This window comes from Silene latifolia, chromosome Y (genome assembly GCF_048544455.1).
Source record: "Silene latifolia isolate original U9 population chromosome Y, ASM4854445v1, whole genome shotgun sequence".
NCBI lineage: Eukaryota > Viridiplantae > Streptophyta > Magnoliopsida > Caryophyllales > Caryophyllaceae > Silene > Silene latifolia.
Genome location: NC_133538.1, coordinates 325,737,656 through 325,758,143, shown reverse-complemented (window position 1 = coordinate 325,758,143; position 20,488 = coordinate 325,737,656). Strand labels below are relative to the sequence as shown.

General features: G+C 37.5%; 1 protein-coding gene across 1 annotated transcript; it reads right to left on the bottom strand.

Annotated features, from left to right (window-relative positions):
* Nucleotides 1–3,688: 3,688 nt before the first annotated feature.
* Nucleotides 3,689–4,267, bottom strand: LOC141631342 (uncharacterized). The gene has a single exon (XM_074444026.1). The coding sequence runs from the start codon at nucleotides 4,265–4,267 to the stop codon at nucleotides 3,689–3,691; it is 579 nt and encodes a 192-aa protein (XP_074300127.1).
* Nucleotides 4,268–20,488: the final 16,221 nt, after the last annotated feature.

The following is a 20,488-nucleotide window of genomic DNA, read 5'->3' as shown; positions in this document are numbered from 1 at the left end:
GGCTCATTATCTATATGGTTGGCTTGCACACTATTTTTCTGCTTACCACAAAATGCAGTCACCTCCTCCGGGTCCTTCCATGGTTGTTTATTCTGGCGTTCAAGGAGCCAAAGCTTACACGGATGATGAAGCGCGTGACCTTATTTATGGTGGCCGAGAAGTCAACGCAAACTGTTTCATATTACACCCAAACAAGGTTGAAGTTCTCCGTGACGATGACAACCTTGATTCCATAAAGTTTGGTTATCTTGTCTCTCTCCGTTCTTCGTATTTACCTTTTCGTCTGGGCGAATCATTTTATCTAGAGCCGTATAATCCTCACCGATTTAGCAGACAATTCTGCTTTTGTCAAGACGTTCCTGATATGTTAGCTCGTGCTTCGAGTCAACGTAGAGTCAGCAGCCGCGAGGCGTTGAAGTTTTGGCAACTTTTATTATTCTCGAAAAGTTACTCTACAGTGGTCCTTCCTAGTTCTTCAATTCGTTGGTATGAACATTCCACCACTAAATTTAGAGAATGGTGGGAGGCTGCCGGTATAGGTGAGCTTCGAAAGGACATAAAAAAAATTCTACTCACCTCCTGTCCAGGGAAAGAAGGGAGTGACCTACACGTGGACAAGGAAGGCCCTAGCGGCAAACGTACTTTGAAATCACGCCACAATGAAAAATATAAAAAGACAAGTATCCATGCCAGGGATGGATACCATAGTGATGCAGCATCTGATGTTGATCCGAAGCACAGACATGGCGAGAAAAGGAAAGTACATATCATAGATACGAATGATGATGAAGTGATGTTTGTCGGGGTTTCAAGTGCTTCACGTGTGCCCTCTCTATCACTGGTACTTTTTTTTTTTTTTTCTTTTTTTGAAACAAACTAAGTAACTTGCATCTTTGACAGCAAGGTGACGTGGCTTTGGAGGTGGGAGCGTCAACTGCAGCTTGCGATTATCCTGGATTAGATTTAGATCCGCCTACTCGAGAGTACGTGCCTCGAAAGGGGAAAGAACTTTCCAAGTTTAAAAATATATCATCTTCAAGTGATGCTCACGAGTCTGGTTCTCGAGAAGGTCATACAGGGAGTTCCGTTGTCGGTGCCAGCGAAGCGTCAGTGTTACGCTCTCCTATTCCTATCACCATGGTCTCACCTTGCAATCTGAGGACGGATCGACTCCTTCGAAGTTTGTGAATGTCCTTGATCCTCCTGAAGCTTCGTTTAGTCCATATTCACCTTATGAGGGGATATTCACGAAGGCCTTGCGTGGTGTAGCTACTGTGTTTACGACAAAATTGAAGAATGCAGACTTTTCAGAAGTGGAAGCAGTAGCAGCGAAGGCTAAGGCATGTTATGCGGGCATACGACAGCTCAAAGGCGATCCTACCCTGTTGGAACAACAAGTTAACTCTTACGTAGGTGCCGTCAATGCTTACCTTGTACTTGACTTTGCACCGAACGTCATCGCCCGAATCTTTGGAGAGGGATAAGCTTCAAAGCAACACCGAAACTTGAAGAAGTGAAGGCACATCATAGTAGAGTACAAGAAGACCTTGAAGCAGAATCTCTTTGAGTGTCAGATACTCAGAAGAAGATAACTAGACTTGTATTTGAGTGAAACAAAGCGAGAAATGGAAAGCGAGTTACAAGACAAAGTATAGCAGCTAAAGTTGGAACCCTGACCGACTTGGAGTCACAGGTTGAGACTACGAAAAAGACTTTGGAAGAGCTTGAGGCTACCCCTGTTCTGAGTGCCGAAGAGGAGGCTTCAATTGAAGAACAAATGGCGTCTCTTGAGCAAATGCGTGCTTCAATTTACCTTGATCCATAGATTTTAGGCTTAGACTACTATTACTATGTAACTTGATCGTTATCTCGTTTATTGCAGACCTGCGTGTGATTGTTTCATTTTAGCTCATTTTTCGTTGATCTTCACATTTATATTGTCCATGATGTGAATTTGATTTCGCCGTTCACAGTTTAGGCTCTTGCGTGGCAGGAGCATTTTTTATTTGCTTTATTTTGGTGTGGCTGCACTTGAACAAAGTGTTTGTCTAAATTGCCTACGTACTCACAAAGCTGACAAGGGTGACAACTTGCAAGATCAAGCCAACGTAGTTCATAAAGAGAGATGATGTTTGTTTAGAAGTGTGGCTGCACTTGAGCTACATGTTCACCCAAGCTGCCTACGTACCTGTAAAGCACGAAGCACTTTACAAGATCAAGCCGACGTAGTTCATAAAAGGGAAGGACATTTTTTATTTTTTATTTTTGATTTTTTTTGGGTATGCAGTTTAACCTCTTACTTAGGAGCTTTGGTGTGCAGTTTAAGCTCTTGCTTAGGAGCCTTCATTGTTGAGCCTCAAGAATAGTAGCGCTTCAAGAATTTTCCGTTGATTGGACCGACACGCACACCGTCTTCATCAACAATCTTATAAGCACCATTTGTGTAGACCATCTGTACCACGTATGGACCATACCACTTAGAGGTGAATTTACCAACTGGCTTGTGAGAGGTGATGATTGGCCTTCGTACTACAAGGACGAGGTCTCCTACTTGGAAAGAACGAGGGCGCAGCTTTTTGTTGAATGCGCGTGACAACCTTGCTTGATAGCATTGGAGCTTTTGTTAGGCCTCTAATCTTTTTTCGTCGAGAGACTCTAACTCCGCTAATCGCAACTTGTCATTCTCATCATCTGTGAGTCCTTCCTGAATAGCAATGCGTAAGGAAGGGATCTGCAACTCCAAAGGCAACACGGCCTCCACTCCATACACCAACGCGTACGGGGTTGCCTGAGTAGGTGTTTTGTATGTGGTACGGTATGCCCATAACGCCTCACCAATTCTGTCATGCCAATCTCGCTTTGACTTTGCTACTAATTTTCTCAACAAGTTACAAAGAGTTTTATTGAAGGCTTCAGCCAAACTATTTGTAGAGGCATTGTACATGGATGACTTGTATTGTTTGAACTTGAATTTTTCTCCCAGACTTGTCATCAGATGGTTGAAAAATTGTTTCCAATTGTCAGTTGTGATACGTTGAGGTACACCGTATCTGTAGATGATTTGGGTTCTAATGAAGTCCACAACATTTTCTTTCTTCACTTCCCGTAGTGTGATGACTTTTGCCCATTTTGAGAAGTAGTCAGTGGCAGCGAGGATATACTCGTGTCCATTTGAGGCCTTTGGAGTAAGAGGTCCCACAACATCAAGTCCCCAAGCTTCAAAGGGCCATGAAGAAATAGTAGGATGCAACGGCTCCGGCGGTTGGTGTATGAAGTTTGCGTAGAACTGATAGGGTTCACATTTTTTCGCAAAGTCCATACAATCTTGTACCATGGTTGGCCAGTAATACCCCATTCTCTTTACGCGATCATGAAGTTTAGGCCCAGATTGATGAGCGCTACAAATTCCAGAGTGAGCTTTATGCATTGCTTCAACAGCTTCGTCCTTGCTTAGACACCTCAACCATTGGCTTGAGAAAGAACGTTTGTAGAGCGTCCTTTTATAGTGAATAAACTTTGGAGCACGTCGACGTATCTCCACCTTGTGTATGGGATCATCAGGTAATTTTTGGTGGTCCAAGAAATCAATGATAGGTTGACGCCAATCATCTTCATCAGCTGTGTAGAAGCATATCATGTTGGTTGTGTCTACATTTTCTTCTCCTTCAAGCAAAGATCTTGCCTTGATTCAGATCGGGACTTGCATAGACTCTTCTGCCCCCAGTGCCAAAGTGGCTGCAAGATTAGCAAGCGCGTCAGCCAACTTATTGGCACTCCTTGGTACATGACCAACATAGATGTCGTCAAGTTGATTCAGCAGTTGTAATGCCCGTTGATGGTAGGGAATCAAGTCTTCCTTTTTCACTTCATATTCACCAAGGACTTGGTTGACCACTAACTTTGAGTCTCCATAGATGTCCATATCCCTGACGCCTATTTCAATCGCCATTTGAAGGCCGAGTATAAGAGCTTGGTATTCTGCCATATTATTTGTGCACAACTGAGTAAGTGTAAAGGCATATGGCATGAGATGATTTTGTAGAGTTACAAACACAACTCCAGCTCCAGCTCCATCTTGCCTTGCAGCACCATCAAAGTACATCTGCCATGAAGGCAGAATGTCCACGTAGAAAATTTCTTCTCCTGGGAGGTCATCTGAAATTTTCCACTCTGCTGGCACTGGATGATCAACAAAGAAGTCGGCGATAGCTTGACCTTTCACAGCCTTTTGAGGCACGAACACCAAGTCATACTGCTTAAGCAACATTGCCCATTTCGCAATTCTTCAGACAAGACTGGTCTTGAGAGTATGTACTTGATTGGATCAGCTTTTGAGACCACATGTATGGTATGCGCCTGCATGTAGTGCCTCAACTTCTGGATGGCAAACACCAAAGCAAGACATATCTTCTCTATAGGCGCGTAATTCAACTCAGCTCTAACCAAGGTACGACTCAGGTAGTAGAGTTCTCTCTCCTTGCGGTCTTCAATTTCTTGAGCACACATTACCCCCAGTGAGCGTTCTTGTGGTGCAATGTAGAGGACAAGTGGCCTTCCTGGAATTGGTGCCCCCAGCACTGGCGCGCTGGCCAAGTACTTCTTGATGCTATCAAAAGCATTTTTGCATTTTTCATCCCATTGAAATGGAGCATCCTTTTTCATGAGATGGCTAAACGGCTGGAAACGCCCGACTAAGTTAGAGATGAACCTTCGGATGTATGCCAAATGTCCTTGCAATCCGCGCAACTCTTTCAATGTCTTTGGTTCCGACATTTCGTTGATAGCTTTGATTTTTGTTTGGTCAATTTTAATGCCTCTATGCCTGACCACAAAACCTAAGAACTTCCCAGATGTGACTCCAAATGCGCACTCGAGTGGATTCATCTTGATTTGACATTTTCTAAGTCTTTCAAAGACGGTTCGAAGGTCTTTGATATGGTCTTCTCTTTTATTTGATTTGACAACCACGTCATCAATATAACAATCTATTGTTTTATGCAGCATGTCATCAAAGATCTTTTGCATTGCGCGTTGGTACGTAGCGCCAGCATTCTTCAATCCAAACGGCATGATTGTGTAGCAGAAGATCCCTTTTGGGGTTCGAAAACCTGTTGCTTCTTGATCTTCAGGTGCCATATGTATTTGATTGTAACCAGCAGTACAATCCATGAATGAGACGGCTTCATGACCAGTGGTTGCGTCAATCATCAACTTTGTAACTGGCAAAGGGAAGTCATCCTTCGGGCATGCATTATTAAGGTCTCTGAAATCGACACATATGCACAGTTGTCCATTCTTATTTCTGACTGGGACAATGATTGCTATCTAGGTAGAATATTTGACTTCTCGAATGAAACCTGCTTCAATGAGTTTATTGACTTCCTTTTCAATTTCAGGTACAAGCTCCGGCCTGAAACGACGTTGAAGTTGCTTTTTGGGATTGGTGCCTTTCTTGATTGCTAGACGATGAACTGCAATTTTTGGGCTGAGTCCAGGCATCTCCTTATAGCTCCAAGCGAAGACATCCTTGTACTCGACCAACAACTTGTAGTACTCCTCTTCTTCTTCCTTAGTCAGCAGAGCACTGGCATAAATGGGGCGAGGATCTTCAATAGTTCCCAAATTGAGTTCCTTGAGTTCATCCACAGTCAATTGCCCCCCGTCTTCAAGTGTTTCAGGGGCCTCATCGGCATCAACTTCTTCATTCTCGTCAGGTATCTCTTCTACTGTGATGTGATATGACGACGTTGTAACTTCTAAATCACCTGGCTTCTTTACACCAGAAGGACGTGAAGATGAAGGAATAGGCTCAACATTTTTTGACTTGCCTGTGAGAACTAGTACGCGCCTCCTTGCTTTGAGTGGCTCATGCTGGATGATATCCACTACTTGCATACGCTTCATGCGAGATGGTATTGCGCTTCTCAAGTAATCGCTTACTCTTACTTCTTCTTCATTTTGTGTTGTAGAAGTTGAGAGAGGACGACCCTCACCGCTATTCTTCTTGGGAGCCCCTAGTCGACTGAAGACTGTTTTTGATGGACCGCCAAGCGTTCATGTATTTCACCCTTCTTGTTTGTGCGCAACGAAAGTGTTGATACTTTGACTTTAGTTTCTCCTTGATTGCCAAGCCTGGTAAAGACAGAAATGTGTTTGGTTGAAGCACTTGGTCTCCCTAGCCTTGTAAATATAGAAGGATGACACTTCTCTGCAGGTGGACTTAGTCGATCGAAGACTGAAGATGGATGCATCTTTTCCTCTCCTTCATTTTCTTCGACCTCTTCTACTGTGATGTGCTGAGAAGACGCAGTAGCCCCTTTTCTATGAGGACCAATCTTTACAGGCGCATGAGACTCATATCCGAGCCCGACCCTGGTAACCATGAAGCTCCCGTCTTGCTTGAACACTTCATGTTGCCCTTTGTTAAGACCGTACGGCTCAACTTCTATAACTTTGCCGAGAGGAGTCGGATTTGTAAAGTCATATCCAGCCTTTGCAAGTAGCTTGTAAGCATTGGAATCAAATATCCCCTTGTTTTCCTCACTTGATGATTGACTGGATGAACAGACGAAACCATTCGGAGGAGGTCTCACAATCTTCGTTTGAGATGAACTTGGTAGAGGTGTAACGACTTTGGCCACCCATTCCTGCTTGAACACCAGACTTGACTTTTTATCCTTAGGCTCTATCTTTGGTATTAGGCACTCTGCAAAAGGACTATCCCATCTTTGCGGCGAGACTTTGGGATGTAGCGTAGTACTGGTGGTGTAGTTTTCTGCGGCGTCTCTTGCTTCTTGGGTGACGCAACATGAGTAGCTGTTTTGTTGGCCTTGTCTACATCTTTCTTAACATCATTTTCTTTAGCAGGACTTGCAGCACTATCTTCTTTGATGATGTTCTTTTCCCGCTTACCCCCTTTTCCTGTTGAAGAGATGGTGGTTGGCATGAACTCACTGGAAGTACCATTCTCTTCAAAGAATTTTGCATCAGCGAAGAAAGAGTCGACCTTAGAGAAGGGTTTGGCGTCCCCGTCTATCTTCCTTTCACCACCACGATAATATTTCAAGCATTGATGGAGGGTTGAGGCGACAACTCCGTTTTCATGCTTCCAAGGTCGTCCCAGCAATAGTTTGAACGATGTCTTGCCATCCATGACATGGAACAATGTGTCGGAAGAAAGATCACCCATGGTAAGGTTCACGCGGATCATGCCAACTGCGCGCTCCCCATTCAAGTTGAAACCATGAATCATTGTTCGACTACTGGAGAGTTCGTCCATCGTGATAAATTCGTTCATGGTTGCTTTTAGCATGAGATTGACTCCTGATCCTCCATATATTAAGATGCGCTTGACCTTTTGCCCCCGAATGTACCCGGACACATAAAGTGGCCTGTTGTGAGGTTTGGATCCAAGAAGTAAATCCTCATCTGAAAAACTCAAGGCTGCGTTGCAGGAGACACATCCAGTTGATTGCTCAAGAGGCTCAATTTTTCTTTCATCTTGCCAAAGATACAACTCGGGCTTCTCAAGTCCTTGAATTATCAGCTGACGCTTCTCTTTAGGTAGATGAAATATTTGCTTCCATCCCATGTTTGTAGGAAGGGCGTCAAGAGCAGCCACTATTTCGTTCTCCTTTTCAGAACGCAACTGTTGTGGCAATACCGCATCATCTGGGCCTCCTTCCTATATCTTCTTTTTATCATCACCATCTTCCGTAGCTGAGACGATGCACACGGTAACCATGTTTAAGAAGTCTTGTGGGAAAAATTCTTTTAAGGTGACGGGACTCGGTGGTTCTTGCTCAAGTATATCGACAGGCAAGACATGTGGTTTGACCACTGTTTTGGACTTTCTCTTTCCCTTCGTCTTGCGAGATTTCGTCCTTTTTTATTGTTTTCTTCGACGATGAACAGGTTGCACTGTCTGTCTTGTTTGTTTCTTTGACTTCTTACAGAATCAAGTCCAACCTTCATCGTCATCTTCATGCTTCTTTTCCTCATTCTTATCCCGAGGAGGTAGTCTTTCTTCCAATGACGCGTTGGAGGTAGTGACGACAATGACCCTTTGATCCGTAATGCCACAGGCTCAAAACTCCCGAACCGCAACATATACACACACCTTTGTCCTTATCGTATAATTGGCTCGTCGGGTTGCTCCAAGACTACGTAGTTTGATCGGGTTCTTGTGTCATCCAAGTCAAGAATGATCTTCCCTTCCTTGGAGAGCTGCATGATCTTCTCCTTGAGTGTGATACACTTTTCAATAGGGTGACTCACCACTGTGATAACGCATAAGAATTGGGATCGTTTGCCTTGTTTGCTTGCTCAGGGTGCTTCGACTCTGGCAATTGTATAACCTTCTTTTCTAAGAGGTCATCGAGCATTCCAGACAAGTCAGAATCTGGGAATGGGTATTTCTTAGCCTGCAACTCTTTTAATGTAGGCTTGTCTCGTTGGTAGTTGTAAGAGAATGACTCTTTCTTCTTTTCATACTTAGGCTTTGACGATATTTTCACAGGTCCACTGATGGTTTTGACGACCATTGTTTCCTTTGTCGACGATTTGGAGTTCTTATCAGTTTTCTTGAACTCCTTCTTTTCACTTGGAACCTTAGAAGAACTTGGTCGAGCACTACCATGTTATTTGATTGTGATCTCCATGTCATGGGCGCGGGTAGCCAGGTCTTGGAAGCTCTTTGGCATGATCCCTTTCAGGATGTAAAGAATGTCCCATTTCATCCCGTTGACGCACATTTCAACTGCTGACGCTTCACTTAAGCGATCCTTGCATTCTAGACTCAGCGCATGCCACCTGTTGATGTAATCGACGACAGGCTCATCTTGCCATTGAGTTGTCTTTGTCAATTCGCTCATGCTGACGACACGTCTGGTGTTGTAGAATCTGTTGAGGAATTCATCTTCCATGTGACCCCAGCTATCAATTGACTCAGAGTCCAGATCTGTGTACCAGTCGAACGCGATCCCTTTGAGCGAACGAACGAACTGCTTCACCAAACGATCACCTTCTGTTCCAGCATTGTTGCATGTCTCGACGAAGTGGGCGATGTGTTGTTTTCGGTTCCCCTTCTCGTCGAACTGTTGAAATTTTGGAGGCTGATAGCCAGATGGCATGCGCAGACTATCATTCCTCTTAGTGTAAGGCTTGATGTAGCGTCCACTACCTGTCGAGCTATCATCCAACTGACACTTGATCGTCTTGGCTATTAACTCCTGCACCTTCTCTTTAGTGAAGTTGCTGATCTCATTCTTTGGCTTTTCCCTATCCTCGCCATCTTCTCTATCGCTATCAACATCCCTATCGGTCTCACGATGCTCGCTCTCGGCCTTCCTGTCACGGAGTGCCACCACCTCTTTTTGGAGCTCATCAATTTTCTTGTTCTTTTCTTCATTCTCCTTCATCATCTTTTCAAGGAGATCATTCATTTTCTGCATTCGATCCTCAAGAGTATCGCCACTTATCACCATGACTGAAGCAACGTTAGGAGTTGAGGTTTCTTTCTTCTTTGGCGATGCTTTGGGTTTACAAGGAGACGCCTTCTTGTCAACCTTAACACTTCTAGTCTCCTCGCGTGAAGGAGAAGAGGCGCGAGCGCTGCGAGCAGCGAGAGCAGCTATGGAGGCGACGAGAAAACTTGCGCGGCCTAGTTGGGACGTGTGCGGAGCGTAGGCGGCGGAAGATTGATGCAGACCTTCTTCGCCATTCCTCTTGTGGAGATGCCAACTGACTGTGTAGCAGGGGAGGTAGCAGCAATGAGGGTACTCTGCAGGATATCTGCGTAGGTCTTCTTGGATGGACTGGAGGAGGTGCTTTGCTTGGTAGACATCTTCTTGTTTTGGTAGACTTGAATAAAACAGTAGTAGAGATGAGAGGTAGAGATTTTCACGTCGGGTTCACCAAAATTTGTAACATCAAATTTTGTATCGCAAAATAAATGTAGTACAAAATAGGAAACAAATGAATTTTTATTAATTTCATAAAGTTTATGTGTACAATCTGTAATGTATCCTCTGATTCTAAATGCCGTAGTAGATCACGTAAACGCTGTCTGTAGTAGAGGTGCGAACGTTGTATTTGAATGACACCTGTAGAGGTTGTATGCACTCTGTAGGAGGTGTCGATTTGTATTCTTGAGAGGGTCACTGCGACTTGTTCTCTCTTGAATGTTGTAGCTTGAACTTGAATTTCTTGGGCAGGCGGCACAGTTTTGGTGTGCTTGTTGACTGCTTGCAGAGGTGTCTTGCAGAGGGAATTTATAGAGCTTTTGTGTCTTCTTCTCTCTGAATTTTACGATTATGATTTCTCTAACTTTGAAATGAATGGGAATAGCTCTATTTATAGAGTTTTAATTCCCCTTGGTGAACTTTGGCATTCACAGGCCCATTTATGGGTTTATTAGTGAATTTGGTCCAAATTTGATCTTTTTCGGGTCTAATGATCCGGATAACCCATTTTGTAATCCGAGTCGATCCGTATTTCATTTAATCGGGGCAAATTAATTAAATTGAGCTAAAATTTAATATTAACTCAGATTCAATTGATTTATTTTATTTATTCGGCACATTCATAAATTTTCCGTGCCTACAATACCTTCTCTATTTATATATCCATCACTCGCTGCAATCCACATAGCAAGCTGTCCATAATAAAGAGAAACTAATAATTAATAATTAGTATGATTCACACATGAAATAAACAGTAGAATTGACTATAATAAGGAAGATTAAAACAAAAACGTGAATATCAATGATATGGGCAAGGGGAGGGTGTATAGAAATACCATGCGAGTATATATACTATTTACACTTAGGAATAGGTGTCTGGGTACCAATTGAATTGGTTTAGGATCTGGGAACAAAAGTCTTTAATTACAATTCTATCTATAATAATAATTACTAGTTGGAAAGCCCGTGCGATGCACGGGGCTCCTATTAGGATTAGCTGTAAAAATATATTCTTAAGTTAACAAAAAAGTTTAACTATGTTGAATCATTGATGAAAAATATTCATGGTTGGTATAGTTGATTGATGAATTATTAATGCTTTTACCGTAAAATTTTTGCATTCAATAGTATTTATAACATCAAGTGATTTAGTTATAATATGTACTTTGCTTTTTCACTGTCGCAAGCACAACTGGTTTTTAATTCAATAAAAAATGCTCTCTCTGTCAACATGGTGGAACTCACCAAAATGAATCCTTAATAACGGAGACAGACCTTTATGAGTATTGTAAATTATTTTAACCTACAACAACTATGTAAAACTGAATGATATTACATAAAACAACAATTATCATAATTATATATAGTGTGTTCAAAGAAAATGTTAAATCTCTAAAACATAATTTTACCTTGATTATATATATTTACAATTAAGAGTATTTGCTCCTTATAAACTTCTCACAACCTCAAATCCAAACTGAATTCCAATAGAATTATTAGTCTCTAAACAACAATAAAAAATATATGTGATTCTATTGCATAAAATGCAAGGGGCAACATTATTTATTAGTTTTATGACATCATTTAAAACCGTTGAGTTACCAAGTTAGTATTTTATGGCAACGCTTAAACGTTAGTTTACCTTACCATGATCTGGTAATAGAAAACTATTAAATTTAACAAAAAGTCAAACCATGTTGAAAATGAGAGCAAACAAGGAGTTCATTTAGATGAGGAGTGATTAATCATCAGTTTCCCTCACAAAAACGCAACAAAAATGTTGGCATTTGGTATTGACTATATCAGTTGTATACCATCCACAGATATAATTGGATTGTAGAGTTATTATTCTTATAATCTCGCGCGTCATCGGTTTTTAACAGAAATAGTCTTTGACTATTTACAATGAAGACTACTTGTCCTTAAAAGCTTCATGCAAAATATATAATACGACACATAATTTGATAAATTTGTGAAAACTTCTTTGTAAAGAATGTCCTTCGTTTGGCCTTGATACATTTGGTCTCTATCACGATAAGAACCTTAATCCCTTGGATGACGTTGTTCTTGACGCTTCTACGTAAAGGTGGTAATTACTAAAAACTCGTTTCAGCACATAAATTCCAACATGATTAAGTGATTGTCCCTGACTCTTGTTTATTGTCTAGCGTAGCATAGCCTCAATGTATATTGTCTTCGCTTAAGAATGAAAGGAATCTTTATATCCGAGGAAGTCATTCCTATGCTCGGTTTATTACCTTTTGCCAACTTTGGCACCCGTAATTATCTTCCTTTCTATTTCGAATTTCCCAAAGCGATTGATAATAAGACAATGTATCTTTAGAAAGTCCTCTTACGGAGTTTATATTCCTCAACAACATAACCGACATACCACACTTGGTAGAACATACCATTATGAGTTATGTTAAAAAATTCATCATGTATACTCCCTTCCCTTCTTAATAAACATCTTTCCATCAATTGCAAAACGTCGTTGATAACTTTCATTATTAATATGTCAAAAATCATGGTCAAACTAATGTATTGATGACTCTGCAAAAGCAATCCATAAGATTATTTCGAAGAGGATGACGTACATTTAGTGTGAAATTACTAAAAGATAATGAATTTTGCTCCAAAGTCTAACGGGACAAAATACTCTACCAAGTCTCGAATAATGGGAAAAAAACGACTCCTAAAAGCAAGGATGTTATACGAGCGAAGGGTAAGGATGAATGTAGGCTTTCTCATACCCATATTAATTAGAAAAATTGCATGCCCTTAGTTGTCACAAGTAGAAATTTTCAAAACCATAGAACAACTTGTGTAGATCTTAAAATAGTTCGTTCTATATAAATGTTATATTCTCGCTTATTCTATAGTTTTCAAATATTTCTGATATTTCATTTACCCATATCAAGCTAACACCCATTGTTGACATGATTTAAAATTCAGTTTGAGTCTGAAACTTTATTTATATTCGCTGCATCCAAGACAAAAGAGATATAATTGGACAATTATGATAGATTTTCCTTTTTATCAAAGTTGTTTTTTTCTTATTGTAGAGTTAACAATTTTCTTATATGGAACGCTATTTATTTTGAACCAATTGCTTATTTATTCTATTTCTCATGATTATGATATATACGTACTTTGTGGAACAATGTCTCATTGCTAATATTTATTCTGAGCCAATAGCTATTTATTTTATTAATCAAGTTTATAAAATTAAAAATGGAACATGAGATTAACTCCTAACAATAGGTTCAAAAGTAAGTAAACAAGGGCCAAAAAAATATCAAAAAGAAATTAATTTGGTATTATGAAGGTCAAGAGATCATGAAATTAAAAATATCATTTTAGGCTATGTTTCGAAAAAAATAAGCTTAAATTTATCTGAACAAAATTTCATTTTTCTTTTTTTTTTGTTGTAAGTATTTTGTGGATAAATTATTTACCATAATAAGCGAAGATGTGAGAAATAAGCTACCTGTTTTTTTTTTTAATACTTCAATTTATAATATTAAATATGGAGTACTTTCTATGTCCTTTTATGTCATATTATCAAAAAAAGCTATCTTTCGGTTAGTTTATAAAGGAGTTTTATTTAATCGGTTAACTGATCGGTTCCGAATTTTCAGTTATCTTTTAAGCTCATTTTTTAGGTTTCAGTTAATTTTTATAATGAAATCTGAGATATAGTATATGAATAAGGTGTATTGACATTAATATACCATATAATTAGTTACATAGTGTATTTTGAGTATGTAGTACCTACTATTTCGTAATGGTTAGATTACTTGGATATATGCTGATGGTATATATGAAATTTTGTAGTAGATAAAACTAAGTAATACTACTAATGCGTGAGTCTAGAACCAATCATCAATTCATCATATGAATAACACTTGAGTTGTTTCATTGTTACACAAAAGCTTTGAGTTGTTTAAACCCCCAAATTCTACTTCAGTTTTTCTCGATTTCATTCCCCCATCTAATGATCTCCACATTCTTATAGAAAGTAAATTAGTTAAACAAAAATAGTAACATATATAGATTAGTGAAATGTTTTATGTATTGATAACTTGAATGTATATGAAGGCATTTATGTTTATGATTTCTATACACACACTCCAATGATTATTTAGTGATTATATTTTGATGAAATCGTAATTTATACTTCGTGTAATTACATAAGATTACATTACATCATCTTAGCATAACACTTTAATAAATAAATTCATCTTTTATTCGCCAACTTCTTGAATTTTAATGCGAGAATACAAACTAAAAATGTATGAGACCATAAGTGGGGAAAGTAAATGTGATAACTTGAACTATTATGAATTTCTATTATCTATTTGATAATTTTAATCTACTTATATTCGGATAATTTTATCAAAATATATTTGATCTACTTATATTAGGATAATTTATTAAAATTTGTTTTAAATACTAAGAAATCTACTTTTATTAGGATAATTTTATTTATTTAGCTTTTTTCGAAATCTACTCTTGTTAGGATTTCTAAAAAAGTTGGACTCTCTAATATCGCTGAAAAAGTTTCGACTTTATATATATGTATTGATTAATTAATTAATTAATTAATGATATAATAATTTTATTTTAGTCTTTTTGCAGTTCAAGTGAAACACATAAGAAGTTTAGCTGGATGATTAAAACACGGTTACACAAACTAAATTGATTAAATACATTTATTTATAAATAGATTTTAATTAATGATTAGTAGTTCGCAAAAGTTGGAAACTCTGTAAACGCTCGAAAAAAGTTTCCTTTATTAATATACTAGACTAGATTAGACTAGACTAGATTTAATGCCCGTGCGATGCACGAGCCTATTTATAGTGCTCTGTTGTGTATAAAGTTGTAACTAATAAATGTTATCACAATCGAAACTATATGTTACTTTGTTTGTGTGGTATTCTACCCATATATGAGATTAATGTTTTGATCAAATAATTGCGATTTTATCATATATTTAATAATCCTAGTCAGGTAATAGTACTCCCTCATGTAAAATTTCTATATTAGTTTGAGATTGTCGTATATTAAGTAAAGTTGCATTTATCTATGTCGCTGTTACAGGAAAAATTAGCTTTATACAAAATAATATTGTAAAATGAAATCAACTATTACACTTTATGTGATACTTCGCATAATTAATGGAACACAAATTATTAACATGACTTCTTAATGTTAATTCTAAGCTATTCTAAGCTTATTTATTGTACGTAGTTTGCATTAGCTATTTTCCTCTCGTCTAATAAACGTTTAACTTATATCATATTTTATTCGTGCCCAAGGGTTGGACACATGTCAAACATGGAGTAATAACTACATTCTCATTTAAATGGATTATAAGAGGGTGCTATTTTTTATCGCCCGAGTTTTACTAATAATGTTTGAGTTTTGACATAAATTTTCCAATTATAATCCTCATCAACTATATCTTTTCTTTTTTTATTAACAATGCATATCTTCAAAATGTTAAAAAACAAAACTTATTTACATAAATAAATAACTACAATCATAAGATAGAAGAATACACACATAATTGGACTCTTGATTTTCCAATTCGTTCACTTGACAAAATGCTTCTCCTCCCTATTAATTTTCAATCAATAAAATCTAAGTGAACTTATGGGCCTACACGTAATTTGAATTCCAACCCCGTAGAATGTACAAAGTATAACCATGGCTATTGATTGGATAATTATGAACGTAATCTGATTCGCTTGTAAGGTGGACGAACCACCATGGACTGATTGAACGAAGCTCGGGGGTAGGGGATGTACTACGTGTGACTAAGTGAGTCGCCCAACACCATCGCTGCAGCACCGCTGCGTCTTGATTGTATGACATTACAACCGATATATCGTGTGAGGCGGTCGAACCCACCAGGGCCGTGTCATCTATGGCGCATGAAAACTCCAGGGTTGTGTCGTGTGTGGTGCACGAAGAAACTTTGTTATGTCATGCGTGAATGGAAAAGTCAGTGAGTCACCGCATAAATCACTGCAATTGGATTGTTTAATTTCCAAAAAATGCCACTAAACATAATTGATCACACTTTATTTATCATGCATGGAGTCTTTTGTGTATTAATCGAGTAATTGTTGCTCTTTTCGGGCCAATTCTCTCAAACGTAATTCTGAAAGTTTAGTCTAAATTATTTTAGGCTAGTGCATCAGAATTTCAATAAATTTTTAATAATATTATGTCAATTAATATAAGTAAAATAGATTGAGATAAATCGTTCATCTTAAATTGTTGTTAAATAAATATGTATGAATTAAGATTTACAGGTAGAATGATGAAGACGAAGGAATTAAATGAAATGAATTTCAAAAGGGGTAATTTTGTCATTTACTCGGGCGACATTAGCAATGTAAGAGTGATAATAAAACGGGTCAAATAGATGAATGAGATAAAAAGAAGATCCCCTAATGAATGATAAACTCTTGTCCCACTTAGCTATATGGGGTAATATTTTAACCGTATTACACTTAAAACGGATATGACCGTTTTATAATAATAAACTAGTTTTCTTGCCCGTGCGTTGCACGGATATTAAAATAATGTGTGATAAATTTCACAATAAAATGGAATATAAACATATAGTACATCGTTCATGTCTAAGATTTTATGTATGCCGCATGACCAACAAATAATTCTCGTTAACATAATATTGACATAAGAATAAAAGAGTGTTTGATTAATAAAATACTTATGAAATTTATATATATGATACTTGGACTGATAGTTTTTAGAATTTGTTCATTAATACCTGTTTGTTTTTCAATTGGTCAAGAAAAACAATAATATCTACTCTGGATAATCAACTCAAATGATGCAACAAATCTCCTTCTTTCGAATAACAACCATAATTTAATCATTGTTGGATCAAATTGTAATTATGTAAAAACATTTAGAGGTAGTTAAAATATTATATCTCCCGGTTAAACTATAGAAGTACGTTTGAATGTGAACCAAATTCCGACGCAATACTACATGGCTAGGGCTGCTTATGCCCCCCTATAGCAATAGTCTTGGCCACATCTTCTCATTTGAAACAAAATCTTTCACGCAAACCCCTATTTTTCCTCCCTATTCACACACATGATCTAAAACAATCTCATCCCTTAAAGATCGATCCTTGTCTCCGAAACTTATCTCGAATTTATCCAACCAAGTCAAAAACTAAACCCCGGCCTACTTCTAGAAAAATCCACCATCCAATGTAAACTAACCCTTGCTCTCGATAATATTGTTTTTTTAAGAAAATAAAACCAATATGAAGTTTATATATATGATACTTGGGACTGAGAGTTTTTAAATTTTGTTCATTAATACCTGTTTTTTTTTTTCAATTGCTCAAGTAAAACAATAATCATTATTGGGTCAAATGGTAGTTACGTAAAAACATTTACAGGTAGTTAAATGTTATATCTCCCGGTCAAACTATAGACGTACCTTTGAATGTGAACCAAATTCCAACGCAATACTACATGGCTGGGGCTACTTATGACACCCTCTATAACAATAGTCTTGCCCTCCATCTTCTCATTTGAGATAAAATCCTTCACGCAGACCCTTATTTTTCTTCCCTATTCACATACATGATCTAAAAAAATCTCATCCGTTGAAAGATCGATCCTTGTCTTCGAAACTTCTCTCAAATTTATCCAACCAAGTGAAAAACAAAACCCCAACTTCTAGAAAAATCCACAATCCAATGAAAACTAATCCTTGCTCTCGACAATGTTGTTAGAATTAATATTTTAATTTAATTTGGATTAATGGGGTCAAGATTAAGTTTATCAGTATGATCTTGAGGTTTCTTGTTATTATTCATGTTACCTATATGTTTTAATGCAAGCGATATTTTGCTGATAAATAACCTTATTCATTATCATTATCCTCGTTAAACTCATTACCCTTGCACAAATGCACCCTCCCTCCACCCCACTAATTTACCCGCAAAATAAAACATCAGCCACTGTGATTAGTTCTTACTACTTGAAACAACCTACAATCCACTACCACTATCACTACCTTTCTGCTACGTTTTACATCTAAGAAGTCATAAATCACATTCACCTCCATAAAACACCAATCTTTACTCTAGATGATATATATGGATCCTCGTCTCCCTTATCGAAGACAATTTATTTATCCTTCAACAAAGAAAAGTTTAAGAAACAATCTTCCCTCTTATCTCTCTCCTTTCCTTTCCTAGTCTTTTTCTCATCCTCTCCCCTACCTCCATTCCAAATACTCAGATAAAGTGTTTGGGTACTATGTTTGTAAACTGAATAAGTTTGAATATTATATATATACACGAACTTTGCTATTTATTTCATTTTGCATATATAAATCTTACTACCTCCATCTCATTTTTATTGTCCTTTTTTCTTAATTTTATTATTTCATAATTCTTATCCTTTTTCAAGATCTAGTAAGGAAAAACTTTAGTCAACCAACTCCTCGCAATCAACCTCATTCCCACTCGAAACAACCTTTAGCCCACTACTTAATCCCTTCGGTTCACACATAAAACGGTCTAAAATGCAAAACTTTTATCTCTCTCTTGAAAGTCCATCTAACTAATAGAATAAAAGTAACCGCTACTTTCTGACTTCATGATTTTTACATCCTGTAAAGATTAAGTTGAACATGACAAAAAAAAAAAAAAACTGCAGAAACTTAGGTTTTGTTTGATAACGACAGATTGAACATTTTTTTTAGCATTTTGAGAGTTTTTACACTATTTAAATAACAAATGTGCTATTTTGAGTGTTGATCATCGACATATTGAAATAGTAGGTTGTGGTGTAATTTTCTGTTTTACATTATGACATTTAATTAGTATTCCCTCCAAGTTTTATCAATTTTCCTCTTTCAATAAAATACTCCTCACATATATTAGAGAAAGGGAATATTAATTATAAATATGATAAATATATGTTCATTTTATATATACTTTTACCCCTTATTTTAGCTCGGTTTCTATTATTTTTCATACTTTAATTAGTATATTTTTGAGCTAATTTTGTGTTCTAGGTGTATTGTTGTGTTTGTTACGGTTTTGTAGGAATCTAAGCATTTAGAGGCTTTTTCCTATGATTTTGTACACCAAGTTCACTAAGCTAAACAAGGCCAAATATTGGACTAAGTGTGTGAAGAATGCTTGGGTTTTGCATGGAGATTAGTGGATTGAAGTAAGGAATTACAAGTGAAGCCAAATGAAAAGTCAAGCCCAAAATGAAGGTCCATATTAAGGTGCAAGCATTGGATGCCAAGAGAGCTTAGGATGCTAGGAATTTAGAGCATTACCGGGTGATTAAGGAGCATTAAAACACGAGCATAGAGATTCCTCACGTAATTAATCAAGAATTAAGGCGATTAACCAAGGAACACACGACCCCGATCGGGGCCGCCCAACCCCGATCGGGGCCATATGCTCATCGAATTTTTACGTTTTGCTCTTCCTCTCCTATAAATAGGAGAGGTATTCCAAGGTTTTAGGCATCCAATTTTACGTCCAAGTTTACTTACAATAAGCCTCCAGCATTATATTTTCTCTCATTAGTTTTCATTTCCATTTATAAGTTGTTAAGCATTCCATAGTTAATCTTTCAACATTTTGTACTACAAACTATTGTTCAAGCATTTGATATTCAAGCTTTTGGTTAATTGTTCTTCCATATAAGTTCTCCTTTATAAGGTATTTCTAATTCCAAGTTTACAATTTACATTATTGTTTTAGTTATCACATAGTTATTATAATCAAGTATCTCATTTTACATTAGCATTGTTCTTTCACATGTTATATCATCTAATTAATATAAATCATATAACCATGCTTAATATTTCTTATAATTTAGTTTGCAATTCACATTTTAGTATGAGTAGCTAAATTTCCTAGTCTAAAGGCTAGGGGAGCCATGCAAAATCAAATATATAACATGATTAAATAAGTTCATAATAATATTGTTCAATTGTTTCCATCACATGTTTGCTTTGTTACGCTTAATCTGTGATTATCGGCCGTAGTCGTAGATTAAATTTGTTCATTCGTTCTAAAGTCGAGAGGCACGGAATTGAATTAGACTAAGCATGTGTGGTAGGACGACCTAGTCATGGACGAGAGTTTTTCTAGGACCCGGTCTATGGTTGATACTAATGCCGTAAGGTGGGCATCTTTACGCCTAAGCAATTGACAAAATTATTAGTATCAAGTTTATCATGTTCATATGTTTACCTTTGCATGAGTTACCCGAACCCTTTAGACTATCTTTTATCATATTATTTACATTGCATTTTTATTAATCATCAACCAAACAAACCAAACCCAAATCGTAATCGGCCTTGATAAAAATCTACCCATTGCAATTCACGACGTAATTCCCGTTTCCTTGTGTTCGACCCCTATTACTACATTAATTTGTGTCTAGGGAAATTATGTTTGCATAGGTACGCGATAAGCCTATCAAATTTTGGCG